The sequence below is a fragment of the Oncorhynchus mykiss genome, chromosome 21 (assembly GCF_057628025.1).
Source record: "Oncorhynchus mykiss isolate SJ-2025 chromosome 21, ASM5762802v1, whole genome shotgun sequence".
Taxonomy (NCBI): Eukaryota; Metazoa; Chordata; class Actinopteri; order Salmoniformes; family Salmonidae; genus Oncorhynchus; species Oncorhynchus mykiss.
The window spans coordinates 32,833,944-32,850,327 of NC_143042.1; the positions used below are offsets into that span (position 1 = coordinate 32,833,944).

A 16,384-nucleotide genomic window follows, 5' to 3' on the forward strand; every position below is an offset into this window, starting at 1 on the left:
TAATTTCTCTCAGGATGATGACTTTGTGTTCGAGGACTTTGCCCGTCTCCGTCTGAAAGGAATGAAGGACGATGAGGATGACCACTTCTGCTAATTCTCCCTGCCCCAGGACCAGGCACCCAAACCTGGGGAGAGGAGCTAGGCGAGTCACTGGTCTAGCCTCAGCACCAGACAGTAGGCCCAACTCCAGAAAAGGGGTGCAGGAGCACTCAGATATTTTTAAAAGCCTCTCCCCCCCTTCTCTTCATATTCAAATTGCTCTCCCATCTTCTTTCTCCTACATTTGCGATGGCATTGTTAATTTCATCTCCTTAGTTTTGTCACTCCTTTTGTTTGAGAAACAGAGATAATGAGAGAGATGGAGATATTTAAAGGGCGTGTCGAGTCAACTGTCTCTGTTTTAGGAAATCATTCTATATGTTTTGGGTCCATTCGTTGATTCAGGGTTGATCTTATATGTTCTATAGGTCCCACAAGCGGTCAGACAGACAGATATATGTTTGTAATTAAAAAACATATCCAAAATCCCCAGGTTTACCTTAAATCCCGGTTAGAGGATTCCGGATTTCCTGCTTATTCCCTTCTGATTCCGGGATCTTCCAACCGGGATTTCTGGAAAATCTGGGAATTATTTGAAAATGTGGGGAATCTGGAACTTGAATGTACAGGACTACATTGCTGCACAACTACTTAGAGGGAACACGAGTTTAATAGTTTATGCAAATGCATTGTTATTACATGGTTATAACCTGTTATTACACTGTTATTACGTTATTATCAGTGGTGGAGTGGAGGGTAAACGCACCTAAACGCCATTTACGCAGATTTTTTTTTCTCTTCCACCTTTTTGCGGGAAAATGCATTGAAAGTATAGGGAGCATTTACTTTACTCACCGCCAATGGTGACCAGCGTTTACCCACCTATTTATTTGACCACAACATGACGGGTCACTATGCTACATGATCATTGCAGATTTTCACTTATCCTTAACACACGCTCATTACCCAATTTGTAATAACTCAATACTCTATCCATTATGGCAAGTGTAGAACGATTGCATATTGTCACAGTTGAGGGAGTGTGTAAGTGTAGTGCACTCACAGCGAGGAAGGGTTGTGAGTGTAGTGCACTAAGAGTACAGTGAGTGTTTTTAAGCGCAGTGCACTTACACGGAGGGTGCGAGTGTGGTGCACTCATCGTGAAGATACGCGGAATCGTATGTGCAGACATTGTGGCCTTTTCTGTTAGGGACTACATAGGAGACTTCCGGCATCAACACACACACACACACACACACACGCACACGCACACGCACACACACACACACACACACACACACACACACACACACACACACACACACACACACCCTACATGCATTGATTGCCATGAACACGATAAATAACTATTCTTTTACATTTATGATTTGCCAAAAGTTTATTATTTGACAAAGGTCAAATGGCATGTCCTGGTTGCAGTTTGATTGAACCCCACCATCGATAAGATTAGGGCTCATGCCTAGGATGTACTGAGCTAGGATCAGCCCCGGTCCCGTCCATGTAGTGTTATTCATTACGATCAACCTGGCTAAAACTGATTAAAAATCAGCCAAGGAGATTTTTTTGATTAGTCACAAATGTGTGTTCAATGGCACACCTGGTGTGTGATAAGCAGTACTGCAGTCTTCTGCAGGTCTCTCGAATATACTGTCGATTCTGGAGAGAAAGTTTGATGCAGGTTGAAGTTTTCCCCTAATCACTGATACACTGATTAAAACAATCTGACCGTGTAATGGTAAAGGTTAGGATTGATGGTAGAGTTATTTGATCCTAGATCTGTGGTTAAAGTGCATCTTCTACCTCAAATCGGCTAAATTGATCATTGTCCAATCTCTCAAACTTACCAGCATCCAACATTGGCCTCAATCATCAGAATCACCAATGTTGGGAGGAGTGGAAAGGGCGATGGGAGGAAAGAGGGGAAAAGCCAGGCACAGGGGATGGGAGGTAGGGAAAATAATGTCGGGAAAATAATTATATTTTTATTGTTGTAATAATCGCCAGAGATATGTGTACTTAAATGTTGCCATTATTTTTATTTTATTCTAAAGACATTTTATTTTTCATTATTAAAAAGTCATAAGTGATATAAACTAACCTTATGCTAATTCCCTGCTGTATTCTCTCAACTGCTGTAAATATTATTACTGTAAATGCAACTCAACAGCCAATAAGAGTTCACTATAGAACACTGCAGTCCAATAAGAGCACAGTTTATAGGATAGTCAGACTCCCCAATCCAGGTTCTCCAGGACCTCTTAGTATGTTGTTCTTAGTTCTGAACCGGTTTCACAGTTAAAATTGTGTAAACTGAACTTTAAAAATTCTACATCAATTGAATGTTGGTTTCACAAGTCCACGTTAAGGTCAATAAATATGTTTTGTATAGGAAACCGGTATAACCAGGGGCCCCTCTGGAACAGGATATAGAGAGATACAGTGAATCCCAAACCACCCCCTCGCCCCTCCCAACTCGCTCTGAGGGCCCTCCGTTGTCGCGTGTTGCTGACGAAACTCCGAGGGTGACGATGGAATAAGCAATAACCCCATCAACGTTGGGACACACTGAAATGAATAAAACAAGCATGAAATTCAAGTGAACAAATCCCCTCTGCCGTTTTACAAGATATAAACCTCAGTAACAGTTTAATTTGGGAGGTATTTAATCTTTTACATGTGTCAAGTCTTGAAATCAGACAAAAAAAAAACAAACGCATGTGACATATAATTAGGCACACCTCTACATTATTTTGTATGAAATTGCGCAAACTCCAAACATATCGCAGTGCATGTTGGGATTGCACTTCACTCTGAAGCCTGCAGCCTTGTTATCTGAGAGTCTAAATATCCCTTTACACCCTTGGATCATTTTCACTCCCTCAGCTTTGGGACACTTGTGCAAATGGTGGAGGAAAGCGTGAACGCGCAAATGGAGGGGCGAGGGGGTGATTTGGGATTCAGCCATAGGCTACTGCTGTAGTATCTAGATTGCAGACACCCGATAGGATAGTACAGAGAAGTACATTGCAGTCAATTACGTGTGTCTATCATGGTGTGTAGGTGCAGAACAAAGGTAGATAAGGAGGATCGATTGATGGCAACTTGGCTCACTTATCAGATTGGAAATCACTGTGTTTGATCAGGTTATAGATTTATATAACGTATAAACATAAAAGATAAAGTATCCACCTTGTGTACAGTTTCAGAAGGATAAGCTTCAACGACAGCAAACCAAGAGTTACAAATTACTAAGCCAGCAAATGCAATGTAACAACAATGACCACCTCTTCTTATATGATGTATTTTAATATCAGGGCAGAGGTGTGTTTAAATGGATTAGATTGTAACTGTAGCCATTTTGGTTCAATGACAAGAATGTGTTTTTTTCACAACGTGCTGCCTAATTCAACAACTGTCCATGGTTAACAAGAGTTATTGGTCACGTTAACAAAACATTTTGTACATTGGTTGGTTTTTACACATTTGAACGAAACCCAGATGGTTGAGGTTGTAACAATTATAGAAATATAATTACTAGAAAGGAAATCTGCATTCAAGTTAATGTTTTGCTTTTGTGTAAATATATTTCCAGGGGTGTGATGTCAGTCACAACACATTGGTTTTGAAGTTTCACATGAAGGTTATAAAGGTTCATAAGAAGGTTACGAAGCTCATACTCTGTTCGTGTTATGAATGGATCAACGCATGGCATGGTATTCTAACAATGCACTGCAACAATATGGAACATGTTGTGATATTTGTGATTAGAACTTTTAGAACCTCCAGAAACTCTTAGGGACCATGTAAACGTTACAATGAGCTTTTTGGTAACTCTGTACTTTAAGTGGCATCTTGCGAAGCGTTATAAAGCCTTATGAACATTCACAGCACCGTAGAGGCCATAGAGGTTTATTAAACTGTGTAATTAAGCAGTAAGGCCGTTATACTGATAATATATCACAGCTAAGGCTAGGGGCCTCTTGTTTTGTTACTATGTTATATTTACATGTGCTATGAATGTTTAATAAGGCATAAGACTTCATAAGAAACTGCTTCAGGTAGAAGTGTTACCAGCTTTTTTTCTTTTTTTTGTAAATCTGAATGGCGATTGTCCTCATGTCTATAAACCAGTGAAGTGTAGAAAAACTTAAAAGTCGAAGTTCAGTATTTTACAACCATGGATTAGTTTTTCCTGGCCCATAGACTACTTTCAAGGTGAGGAACCATCTAAAATATTCAGTAAAATACTTAACTTCCCCTTTTTAAAAACAAATATTTTATTTTTGTTCCCTTCAATCTTAGTTGAGGTATCTATCCATGGAAACGCACGCAATCATGTCAATTTGTAGGCTTGTGTATTGAGTCAGACATTTTATTTTAAGGACAATTTAAGCTACCACAAAAATGTAGATTCATAGAGAACTATACTTAAATGCTACCTGATACTTTATCTGTGAATTAATTAAAATTAAGACAAAGTATATTGTTATCAAGGAAACCAAGATGCTGTATAAGCAATGTTATTTTACTCAATAAAATGGAACAAAATGACAATGAAAAAAATGTAAGATTATAAAACAAATTACATTGAAGAATATATGTCGCTTCTTTATTTTGTACTGCATTTTAGAAAATGTCAAATAAAAAACTTAACATACAAAATGGTCTATTTGTAAGTGCGTGTACGTTCTGTGTATGCATGACACAAGCAGGATAATGTAATGAAACACTAACTTTATTACAGAACATTGCCAGATACATGACTGATATCATACAAAAACAAAACAAAAATGAAGTATTTCAGTCCCCACCTCTCTTCGGCAGGTGGTCCTAAAACACCATGGTGACAGCGAGCGATGGAAACATCCCCCTACTGCGCTCTGCCCGAGTGCCGACCGACCGTGTGTGTTCTCTCAGGGTTGTGGATCCAGCATGACTTCGCAGGTGCGTCCCAGCTCTCCCAGTTTGACCCTGGTGTATTCTGCTCGGTTCAAGGCCATTTGACAGTCTTTCCTGGCCGAGTATGTGGAGCCCTCGTGGGGCTGGCCTGTGGCAACCTGCAGGGGACGGAGAGAGAAGGCAGTGTGGTGAAAGGGAGAAATGTTAGTGCTGGCACAAGGCTACACTACTAGGTGAATGTGAAACAAGCATAACTTTGATGTAGAAAGAAAAGGTCAACTACATGAGAGCTATATCAACACTACCAAGTTACATGTACAGTACCAGTCAACAGTTTGGACACCTACCCATTCAAGTTTTAATTTTTTTTTTTACCATTTTCTACATTGTAGAATAATAGATTTCAGACAGACATCAGATTTCCACCGGTCGAATGTCCATTGTTCGTGTTTCTTGGCCCAAGCAAGTCTCTTCTTCTCATTGGTGTCCTTTAGTAGTGGTTTCTTTGCAGCAATTCGACCACAAAGGCCTGATTTCACGTAGTCTCCTCTGAACTGTTGTGCCTGTTACTTGAACTCTGTGAAGCATTTATTTGGGTGGCAACCTGACGTGTGGTTAACTCTAATGAACTTATCCTCTGCAGCAGAGGTAACTCTGGGTCTTCCTTTCCTGTGGCGGTCCTCATGAGAGCCAGTTTCATCATAGCTCTTGATGGTTTTTGCGACTGCACTTGAAGAAACTTTCAGTTCTTGAAATATTCCGGATTGACTGACCTTCATGTCTTAAAGTAACGATGGACAGTCGTTTCTCTTTGCTTATTTGAGCTGTTCTTGCCATAATATGGGCTTGGTCTTTTACCAAATAGGGCTATCTTCTGTATACCACCACTACCTTGTCACAACACAACTGATTGGCTCAAACGCATTATTAAGAAGGAAAGAAATTCCACAAATGAACTTTTAACAAGGCACACCTGTTAATTGAAATTCAGTCCAGGTGACTACCCAATGAGGCTGGTTGAGAGAATACCAAGAGTGTGCAAAGCTGTCATCAAGGCAAAGGGTGGCTACTTTGAAGAATATAAAATATATTTTGATTTGTTTTTTGGTTACTACATGATTCCATGTGTTATTTCATAGTTTTGATGTCTTCACCATTATTCTACAATGTGGAAAATAGTAAAATAAAGTAAAACCCTGGAATGAGTAGGTGTGTCAACGTTTGACTGGTACTGTATACGTTTCAATTCACGGCATGGCACACTGTGTGTGAGGGCATGCGTGTGTGTGTCTTCTTTCTCCTACCTATGTGAGGTACTGATCTGGGACCTGAACTCGGTCTACTCTGACAGAGCTAGTGAATTGACTGGGCCGACTGTCTGTGCATCTCTGTGTGTCCCCTCTTACCTGTGTGAGCTGAGCTCAGTCTCCACTCTGACGGCCCCAGTAAACGTACAACTGTGTCTGTCTGCGTGCGTTACCTGTGTGAGGTATCTGATTTGTGAGCTGAGCTCAGTCTCCACTCTGTTGACGGATCCAGTAAACTGGCTGAGCTGTCTGTCCAGGAAACTGGCATTGTGCTTGTCTTTAGACAGCTCCAACACAATGTTGCCTAGAGAAGATAAACACAGAAAACAGAATTAGGCCTACAGTTGATGTATTTACTTACAGAAACTGTCATGGCTTGTCTTAAACAACTACAGACATTGAGAAAATAGAGTGACAATGAATGCCCATTCCTTCTAAGAGCTCTTTTCTAGTACTATAAATGTGTGGCTAGGTACAGTTAGCTAGCTATGTAATGGCACAGGTACTACTGTTTGCTCTGGTCCAGGGTGAAGGCCCAGCGCTAGCAAGCCACGCTAACGCCCTGGATCAGAGCTAATGTACGGTGCATTCGAAAAGTATTTCAGACACCTTTCCCTTTTCCACATTTTGTAACGTTCAGCCTTATTCTAAAATGGATTAAATACATCTCTCATCAATCTACACACAATACCCCCATAATGACAAAGGCAAAAACAAGTTTAGACATTTTTGCAAATGTATTAAAAATAAACAAATACCTTATTTACATAAGCATTCAGACCCTTTGTTATGAGACTCGAAATTGAGCTCAGGTACATGCTGTTTCCATTGATCATCCTTGATGTTTTTACAACTTGGAGTACACCTGTGGTAAAATAAATTGTTGGACATGATTTGGAAAGGCACAGTTGACAGTGCATGCCAGAGCAAAAACCGAGCCATGAGGTTGAAGGAATTGTCCGTAGAGCTCCGAGACAGAATTGTGTCGACACAGATCTGGGTAAGGGTCCCCAAAAAATTATGCAGCATTGAAAGTCCCCAAGAACACAGTGGCCTCCATAATTTTTAAATGGAAGAAGTTTGGAACCACCAAGACTCTTCCTAGAGCTGGCCGCCAAGCCAAACTGAGCAATCTGGGGAATGAAAGGTCTTGGTAAGGGAGGTAGCCAAGAACCCAATGGTCACTCTGACATAGTTCCAGAAGGACACCATCTCTGCAGCACTCCACCAATCAGGCCTTTATGGTAGAGTGGCCAGAAAGAAGCCACTCCTCAGTAAAAGGCACATGACAGCTCGCTTGGAGTTTGCCAAAAGGCACCTAAAGGACTCTCAGACCATGAGAAACAAGATTCTCTGCAAGGATTGAAACCAAGATTGAACTCTTTGGCCTGAATGCCAAGCGTCACGCCTGGAGGAAACCTGGCACCATCCCTACGGTGAAGCATGGTGGAGGCAGCATCATGCTGTGGCAATGTTTTTCAGCGGCAGGGACTGGGAGACTAGTCAGGATCGAGGGAAAGATGAGCAGAGCAAAATACAGAGAGATCCTTGATGAAAACCTGCCCCAGAGCACTCAGGACCTCAGACTGGGGTGAAGATTCACCTTTCAACAGGACAATGACCCTCAGCACACAGCAAAGACAACGCAGGAGTGGATTCGGGACGAGTCTCTGAATGTCCTTGAGTGGCCCAGCCAGAGCCTGGACTTGAACCTGATCGAACGTTTCTGGAGAGACCTGAAAATAGCTGTGCAGCGACACTCCCCACCCAACCTGACAGAGCTTGAGAGGATCTGCAGAGAATAATGGGAGAAACTGCCCAAATACAGTTGAGTCAAGCTTGTAGTGTCATACCCAAGAAGACTCGAGGCTCTAATAGTTTCCAAAGGTGCTTCAACAGAGTACTGGGTAAAGGGTCTGAATACTTATGTAAATGTGGTATTTCAGTTTTTTTTACGTTTAATATATATAACATTTCTAAAATTGTAGTATCAATTTTAGAATAAGGTTGTAACGTAACAAAATGTGGAAAAAGTCAAGGGGTCTGAATACTTTCGGGAATGCATTGTATATCTAACTAGCTAGGTATGCGTTTGTTATTACAATGTATTTGAACTGTTGTTGTTGCATGCAGCGGTAGACGAACCGGCGCACTGCAGAATCGTTGCAATTTGATTCTCAACCTCTTCCAAAGCTCGCAGTCGGTCATTCGCCATCAGGATCAATTTCACACACTGGGAGTAATAAAAATAGACGATTCTTATCAGAATCGGCTACGTACGGAACACTATCGTAGAAAATAGGTTATTACTTAAATGCATTAATCCTAAATGTAGCCAAACTCCTGCATAATGCCAAAAACACTACAGAAAGCGAACATCAACAAAGCAAAAAGCTTTCCGAGTAAAGGCGCATATAAATGACTGCATGAATAACTACATCCGTCGCATAATTTAGACGTTTTAGTGTGGCGGAGTGGGAAGATAGCTGTAACAGCGGATTGGATGCATGCTAACCGAGGGTCTGGTGTCTGTTCTGAAAGAGCAGCGGACCGAATATTTACCAGCACTTTTAGCGAATTACCGGGAGCACGGCGTGTTCTCGACACAGGTAAAACTGGCTTGCTATTCTTGGAATTGGCCACGCATGGCATCCCGTCTGCTTTCTATTTTTTACCTTTATTTAACTAAGTAAGTCAGTTAAGAACTCCCAATCGCGGCCGGTTGTGATACAGCCTGGATTTGAACCAGGGTGTCTGTAGTGACGCCTCTAGCACTGAGATGCCTTAGACCGCTGCGCCACTCGGCAGCTGTCTCAATGATTGATGTCTCAATGCAATCGACTCGTGCTAGTCTTTGTTTTTCCCTTGCTGAATACCATTGTGTCATATCTTGCTACATAGCCAACTCTAATGTCGCTTTGCTTCTAAAGTTTGTATAGCAGTGTTGATGGCCTGGTTGATGTCACTTCTCGCTCTTATCACTCAGATTACTGGAACTGTCGGTGGTCTTGTGGAACTCAGCAACGCCAAACTCGGCAACAGCAAAACCAAGTTTGAGGGGCTGTGTCTTCTCTCAGTGCTGGTCAAAGACAGTTCAAGTAATGTGTTCCAACAACATTGTCTCTCATGGCTACGGTCCCTACAACAGGTCATACAGGTAAGACACAGTGTGAAGCTAAGACACTGTATGAAGACACCTGTAGACCCGTGCTTAACTTTGGCAGGAGCTCAGGAGGAGCACCTGAAATGTTCTACTGCTTGAGCTCCTGTTTCTCTTATAGAATATTAACTAAAAAGTATTGTGGATCTCCTACACCTAAATATAACTACCAGCACCTATTTCAGTCCAAGTCAAGCGCTTTTGTAGACTTTCACAATAAACACACACACACACACACTGGAGACACATCTGTTCAAAACATTTACTGAGACAAATCCAAGATACACAAGACTGCCGTGCCAGACGGATTACCAGGACGTGTGCTCCGGGCATGTGCTGACCAACTGGCAGGTGTCTTCACTGACATTTTCAACATGTCCCTGATTGAGTCTGTAATAGCAACATGTTTCAAGCAGACCACCATAGTCCCTGTGCCCAAGAACACAAAAGCAACCTGCCTAAATGACTACAGACCCGTAGCACTCACGTCCGTAGCCATGAAGTGCTTTGAAAGGCTGGTAATGGCTCACATCAACACCATTATCCCAGAAACCCTAGACCCACTCCAATTTGCATAACGCCCCAACAGATCCACAGATGATGCAATCTCTATTGCACTCTACACTGCCCTTTCCCACCTGGACAAAAGGAACACTTATGTGAGAATGCTATTCATTGACTACAGCTCAGCGTTCAACACCATAGTACCCTCGAAGCTCATCTCTAAGCTAAGGATCCTGGGACTAAACACCTCCCTCTGCCACTGGATCCTGGACTTCCTGATGGGCCGCCCCCAGGTGGTGAGGGTAGGTAACAACACGTGCCACGCTGATCCTCAACACTGGAGATCCCCAGGGGTGTGTGTTCAGTCCCCTCCTGTACTCCCTGTTCACCTACGACTGCATGGCCAGGCACGACACCAACACCATCATTATGTTTGTAGACGACACAACAGCGGTAGGCCTGATCACCGATAACGACGAGACAGCCTATAGGGAGGAGGTCAGAGACCTGGTCGGGGGGTGCCAGAATAACAACCTATCCCTCAACGTAACCAAGACTAAGGAGATGGTTGTGGACGACAGGAAAAGGAGGACCGAGCACGCACCCCATTCTCATCGACGGGGCTGTAGTGGAGCAGGTTGAGAGCTTCAAGTTCATTGGTGTCCACATCAACAACAAACTAGAATGTTCCAAACACACCAAGACAGTCGTGAAGAGTTCACCTGCCATCCAGGACCTCTACACCAGGCGGTGTCAGAGGAAGGCTCTAAACATTGTCAGACTGTTTACTCTACTACCGCATGGCAAGCGGTACCGGAGTGCCAAGTCTAGGACAAAAAGGCTTCTTTACGCTGCTGCAACTCTCTCTGTTTATCAAAAATGCATTGTCACTTTAACTATACATTCATGTACATACTACCTCAATTGGGCTGAGCAACCAGTGCTTCCGCACATTGGCTAACCGGGCTATCTACATTGTGTCCCGCCACCCCCTCTTTTACGCTACTACTACTCTCTGTTCATCATATATGCATAGTCACTTTAACCATATCTACATGTACATACTACCTCAATCAGCCTGACTAACCGGTGTCTGTATGTAGCCTCGCTACTTTTATAGCCTTGCTAATGTATATAGCCTGTCTTTTTACTGTTGTTTTATTTCTTTACTTACCTATTGTTCACCTAATACCTTTTTTGCACTATTGGATAGAGCCTACACCTGTTGTATTCGGCACACGTGACAAATAAACTTTGATTTGAAGACGCACACCTGTACAGCACAATGCATAGCCTAGAGAGAGGCACAGATTTTTATGAATTTGCTTAATCAAATGTGGATAGGGACATCAGAAAGAACTGGGTTAAATCTCTTGACATTTCTTATTTATTTATTTTTATTTTTTTACTTAAGCTAATTCAAACCCTTTTTTTCCTCTCTCCCCCCCAGTCCCAGGACCCCCTCCCGTCCGTCCAGCTAGCGGCGGGGGTCCTCCAGGACCTGCTCCAGTATTCCTCCCAGCTACCTGAGCTGGCCAGGGAGGTGGGCCTCAACTCTATCCTGGGGATCCTCACCTCCCTGCTAGGCCTCAAGTCTGAGGTAAGTTAGGGCTGGGGAAATTGCTTGTATACAGTAGTAGTTAACTACGTAAGCTGGAGGATCCTAAAGCAAAAAGGTGGCAAAGGAAACACGAGTGATTCATTCTCTGTTGGACTTTTTATTGAGAAATACTAGTGCAGAATTCGGTAACTGTGTGTGTATGTTTAGTGTCACCTAGCTGCCATTGAGGGGATGACTGCATGACCTTCTATCCCCAAGCTTGTGGCTCCCTGAGGGTGAGCATTACAACACACTCATAAACTACATTACAATTAGGATGCTCTTTTAGTACATCCTATTTGGGAGACACTGTGTTGTTGTTTTATCTGTATGACAATTTGTCTTCAACAGGACAAACTGGGTGCCTATTTCTTAGCAAAATGGACAGTGCCAACCCAAAAGGACAAGAGGTTTGTCTTCAGTTTATTTGTGACTCACCACCTGGATTCGGTCCTATGTAGTGAAATAGTGTTTTTTACATTGGATAAAAGTAGAGACTCCGATCTAGAAAATGGTATATCATACACTGCAGTTGAGGAACAATGGGAAAGTAATTGTGCTTTTGAAAGTTGATCAATTTTCAAACCTCACTTTAGAGAAAATGGCCTGTGAATGTTTTGGTACACCTGCTGGAGAGCTCTTCTTTGTCTACACCCATTCAGCATTGTTCATACCCTCGTAAAACCTTAGTCCCACCCAACTCTTTAAGGACTCCCAGTGTAGTAAACAACCAAAGGTTTCAAGACTAAATGTGGTGAAAGTAGTAGCAGTAGATTCACTGATGTCTTTTACTCATGTCATTTTATTTCCCCCATTCGAAAATACCTCTTGTCTTTTGTGACTGAATAGACTGAATAGTAGCCTAACTAAGCACGTAAATGTGTGTGACAGTCATTGATCTCCAAGCCAGATGATAACTGTGTGCGCGCACAGAGCGCAGCTGCTCATGCCAACAAGTGCTAGGCATACCCCCTGATTAGGGATGCGCCGATATGACATTTTTGGCCGATAACGATAGCCAATATTTTCCTTGCCAAAAAAAAGATACTGATATAAAAAAAAAATGCTGCCTTTTTAAGCATAGTTGAAACACACACACTGACCAAAAAGTTATTTTGTTGGCATTTACATACAGTGGGGCAAAAAAGTATTTAGTCAGCCACCAATTGTGCAAGTTCTCCCACTTAAAAAGATGAGAGGCCTGTCATTTTCATCATAGGTACACTTCAACTATGACAGACAAAATGAGAAAAAAAAATCCAGAAAATCACATGGTATGATTTTTTATTAATTTATTTGCAAATTATGGTGGAAAATATGTATTTGGTCACCTACAAACAAGCAAGATTTCTGTCTCTCACAGACCTGTAACTTCTTCCTTAAGAGGCTCCTCTGTCCTCCACTCGTTACCTGTATTAATGGCACCTGTTTGAACTTGTTATCAGTATAAAAGACACCTGTCCACAACCTCAGTCACACTCCAAACTCCACTATGGCCAAGACCAAAGAGCTGTCTGTCAAAGGACACCAGAAACAAATTTGTAGAACTGCACCAGCCTGGGAAGACTGAATCTGCAATGGGTAAGCAGCTTGTTTTGAAGAAATCAACTGTGGGAGCAATTATTAGGAAATGGAAGACATACAAGACCACTGATAATCTCCCTCGATCTGGGGCTCCACGCAAGATCACAAAATGATCACAAGAACAGTGAGCAAAAATCGCAGAACCACACGGGGGGACCTAGTGAATGACCTGCAGACAGCTGGGACCAAAGTAACAAAGCCTACCATCAGTAACACACTACGCCGCCAGGGACTCAAATCCTGCAGTGCCAGACTTGTCCCCCTGCTTAAGCCAGTACATGTCCAGGCCCGTCTGAAGTTTGCTAGAGAGCATTTCGATGATCCAGAAGAAGATTGGGAGAATGTCATATGGTCAGATGAAACCAAAATATAACTTTTTGGTAAAAACTCAACTCGTCGTGTTTGGAGGACAAATAACAGCCCCAAAACATCACTGCTCTAGAGGAGATCTGCATGGAGGAATGGGCCAAAATACCAGCAAGCGTGTGAAAACCTTGTGAAGACTAACAGAAAACGTTTGACCTCTGTCATTGCCAACAAAGGGTATATAACAAAGTATTGAGAAACTTTTGTTATTGACCAAATACTTATTTTCCACCATCATTTGCAAGTAAATTAATTAAAAATCCTACAATGTGATTTTCTGGATTTTTTCCCCTCATTTTGTCTGTCATTGTTGAAGAGTACTTATGATGAAAATTACAGGCCTCATCTTTTTAAGTGGGAGAACTTGCACAATTGGTGGCTGACTAAATACTTTTTTTGCCCCACTGTATATCCCCATTACCAGTAAAACATAATCAAAACCTATTTCTTTCACTTACTTGTTGTGCTGTTTTCTTGTTCAATCAATCACATTTATTTATAAAGCCCTTAAGTGCTGTACAGAATCCCATCCTAAAAACCCCAAACAGCAAAAACTCCCTAGAAAGGCCGGAACCTAGGAAGAAACCTAGAGAGGAACCAGCCTATGAGGGGTGGCCAGTCCTCTTCTGGCTGTGGCTGGTGGATATTATAACAGAACATGGCCAAGATGTTCAAATGTTCATAGATTACCAACAGGGTCAAATAATAATAATCACAGTGGTTGTTGAGGGTGCAACAGGTCAGCATCTCAAGAGTAAATGTCAGTTGGCTTTTCATAGCCAATCATTCAGAGTATCTCAACCGCTCCTGCTGTCTCTAGAGAGTTGAAAGCAGCAGGTCTGGGACAAGGTAGCACGTACGGTGAACAGGTCAGGGTTCCATAGCCTCAGGCAGAACAGTTGAAACTGGAGCAGCAGCATAACCAGGTGGACTGGGGACAGCATGGAGTCATCAGGCCAAGTAGTCCTGAGGCATGGTCCTAGGGCTCAGGTCCTCAGAGAGAAAGGGAGAGGATTAGAGAGAGCATACATACAGTTGAAGTCGGAAGTTTACATACAACTTAGCCAAATACATTTATACTCAGTTCTTCACAATTCCTGACATTTAATCCTAGTAAAAATTCCCTGTCTTAGGTCAGTTAGGATCACCACTTTATTTTAAGAGTGTGAAATGTCAGAAAAATAGTAGAGAATGATTTATTTCAGTTTTTATTTCTTTCATCACATTCCCAGTGGGTCAGAGGTTTACATACACTCAATTAGTATTTGGTAGCATTGCCTAAATTGGGTCAAATGTTTTGGGTAGCATTCCACAAGCTTCCCACAATAATTTGGGTGAATTTTGGCCCATTCCGCCTGACAGCTGGTGTAACTGAGTCAGGATATACAGTGGGGAGAACAAGTATTTGATACACTGCCGATTTTGCAGGTTTTCCTACTTACAAAGCATGTAGAGCTCTGTAATTTTTTATCATAGGTACACTTCAACTGTGAGACGGAATCTAAAACAAAAAGCCAGAAAATCACACATGATTTTTAAGTAATTAATTTTCATTGTATTGCATGACACAAGTATGCTCTTACTGAGGGAAGGAGGTTGTTGGCCAGACAGGTCTACTATCTTTTTTTCTGAGGTCTTGGCTGATTTCTTTTGATTTTTCCCATGATGTCAAGCAAAGAGGCACTGAGTTTGAAGGTAGGCCTTGAAATGCATCCACAGGGACACCTCCAATTGACACAAATGATGTCAATTAGCCTATCAGAAGCTTCTAAAGCCATGACAACATTTTTGGGAATTTCCAAGCTGTTTAAAGGCACAGTCAACTTAGTGTACAGTGCCTTGCGAAAGTATTCGGCCCCCTTGAACTTTGCGACCTTTTGCCACATTTCAGGCTTCAAACATAAAGATATAAAACTGTATTTTTTTGTGAAGAATCAACAAGTGGGACACAATCATGAAGTGGAACGACATTTATTGGATATTTCAAACTTTTTTAACAAATCAAAAACTGAAACATTGGGCGTGCAAAATTATTCAGCCCCCTTAAGTTAATACTTTGTAGCGCCACCTTTTGCTGCGATTACAGCTGTAAGTCGCTTGGGGTATGTCTCTATCAGTTTTGCACATCGAGAGACTGACATTTTTTTCCCATTCCTCCTTGCAAAACAGCTCGAGCTCAGTGAGGTTGGATGGAGAGCATTTGTGAACAGCAGTTTTCAGTTCTTTCCACAGATTCTCGATTGGATTCAGGTCTGGACTTTGACTTGGCCATTCTAACACCTGGATATGTTTATTTTTGAACCATTCCATTGTAGATTTTGCTTTATGTTTTGGATCATTGTCTTGTTGGAAGACAAATCTCCGTCCCAGTCTCAGGTCTTTTGCAGACTCCATCAGGTTTTCTTCCAGAATGGTCCTGTATTTGGCTCCATCCATCTTCCCATCAATTTTAATTTTAACTCTTCCCTGTCCCTGCTGAAGAAAAGCAGGCCCAAACCATGATGCTGCCACCACCATGTTTGACAGTGGGGATGGTGTGTTCAGCTGTGTTGCTTTTACGCCAAACATAACGTTTTGTATTGTTGCCAAAAAGTTCAATTTTGGTTTCATCTGACCAGAGCACCTTCTTCCACATGTTTGGTGTGTCTCCCAGGTGGCTTGTGGCAAACTTTAAACAACACTTTTTATGGATATCTTTAAGAAATGGCTTTCTTCTTGCCACTCTTCCATAAAGGCCAGATTTGTGCAATATACAACTGATTGTTGTCCTATGGACAGAGTCTCCCCACCTCAGCTGTAGATCTCTGCAGTTCATCCAGAGTGATCATGGGCCTCTTGGCTGCATCTCTGATCAGTCTTCTCCTTGTATGAGCTGAAAGTTTAGAGTGACGGCCAGGTTTTGGT

The 16,384-nt window shown here is 42.1% G+C and overlaps 3 protein-coding genes across 6 annotated transcripts in view; 2 read left to right on the top strand and 1 right to left on the bottom strand.

Moving 5' to 3' along the window:
• arrb2b (arrestin, beta 2b) overlaps positions 1–4,722 on the top strand; it is an 84,123-nt gene extending 79,401 nt beyond the window's left edge. For both annotated transcript variants that reach the window (XM_036957781.2, XM_090214437.1), the window contains one exon: positions 1–4,722. In XM_036957781.2, coding sequence (XP_036813676.1) covers positions 1–94 — 94 coding nt within the window. In that variant the 3' untranslated portion in view covers positions 95–4,722.
• On the bottom strand, positions 4,417–8,720 carry LOC110500353 (mediator of RNA polymerase II transcription subunit 11). Of its 3 annotated transcripts, none has more exons than XM_021577676.3 (3): positions 8,412–8,720; positions 6,440–6,570; positions 4,417–5,117 (listed from the first exon to the last, which is right to left on the bottom strand). In XM_021577676.3, exons 1-3 carry the CDS (start codon positions 8,479–8,481, stop codon positions 4,974–4,976), a joined length of 345 nt encoding a protein of 114 aa, XP_021433351.1. In that variant the 5' UTR covers positions 8,482–8,720; the 3' UTR covers positions 4,417–4,973. The 3 variants fall into 3 exon arrangements, with proteins under 3 accessions (XP_021433351.1, XP_090070564.1, XP_021433350.2); XM_090214438.1 differs by having other exon boundaries at positions 6,366–6,570; positions 8,412–8,694; XM_021577675.3 differs by having other exon boundaries at positions 4,779–5,117; positions 8,369–8,698.
• Positions 8,710–16,384, top strand: part of LOC110500354 (uncharacterized) — a 24,292-nt gene continuing 16,617 nt past the window's right edge. Inside the window, 6 exon segments of the mRNA XM_090213365.1 lie at positions 8,710–8,875; positions 9,253–9,423; positions 11,381–11,530; positions 11,699–11,723; positions 11,726–11,766; positions 11,882–11,940. Coding sequence (XP_090069491.1) covers positions 8,774–8,875; positions 9,253–9,423; positions 11,381–11,530; positions 11,699–11,723; positions 11,726–11,766; positions 11,882–11,940 — 548 coding nt within the window. The 5' untranslated portion in view covers positions 8,710–8,773.

Bases quoted from the DNA above. Each gene is read 5' to 3' on its own strand.
- LOC110500353 (XM_021577675.3), bottom strand. From the start codon at position 8,474: ATGACCGACTGCGAGCTTTGGAAGAGGTTGAGAATCAAATTGCAACGA. The intron at 6,571-8,368 runs GTAATAACAAAC...TATCTTCTCTAG, and splicing joins AACAACAGTTCAAATACATT to GCAACATTGTGTTGGAGCTG. The intron at 5,118-6,439 runs GTAACGCACGCA...CGTCCCCTGCAG, and splicing joins AAATCAGATACCTCACACAG to GTTGCCACAGGCCAGCCCCA.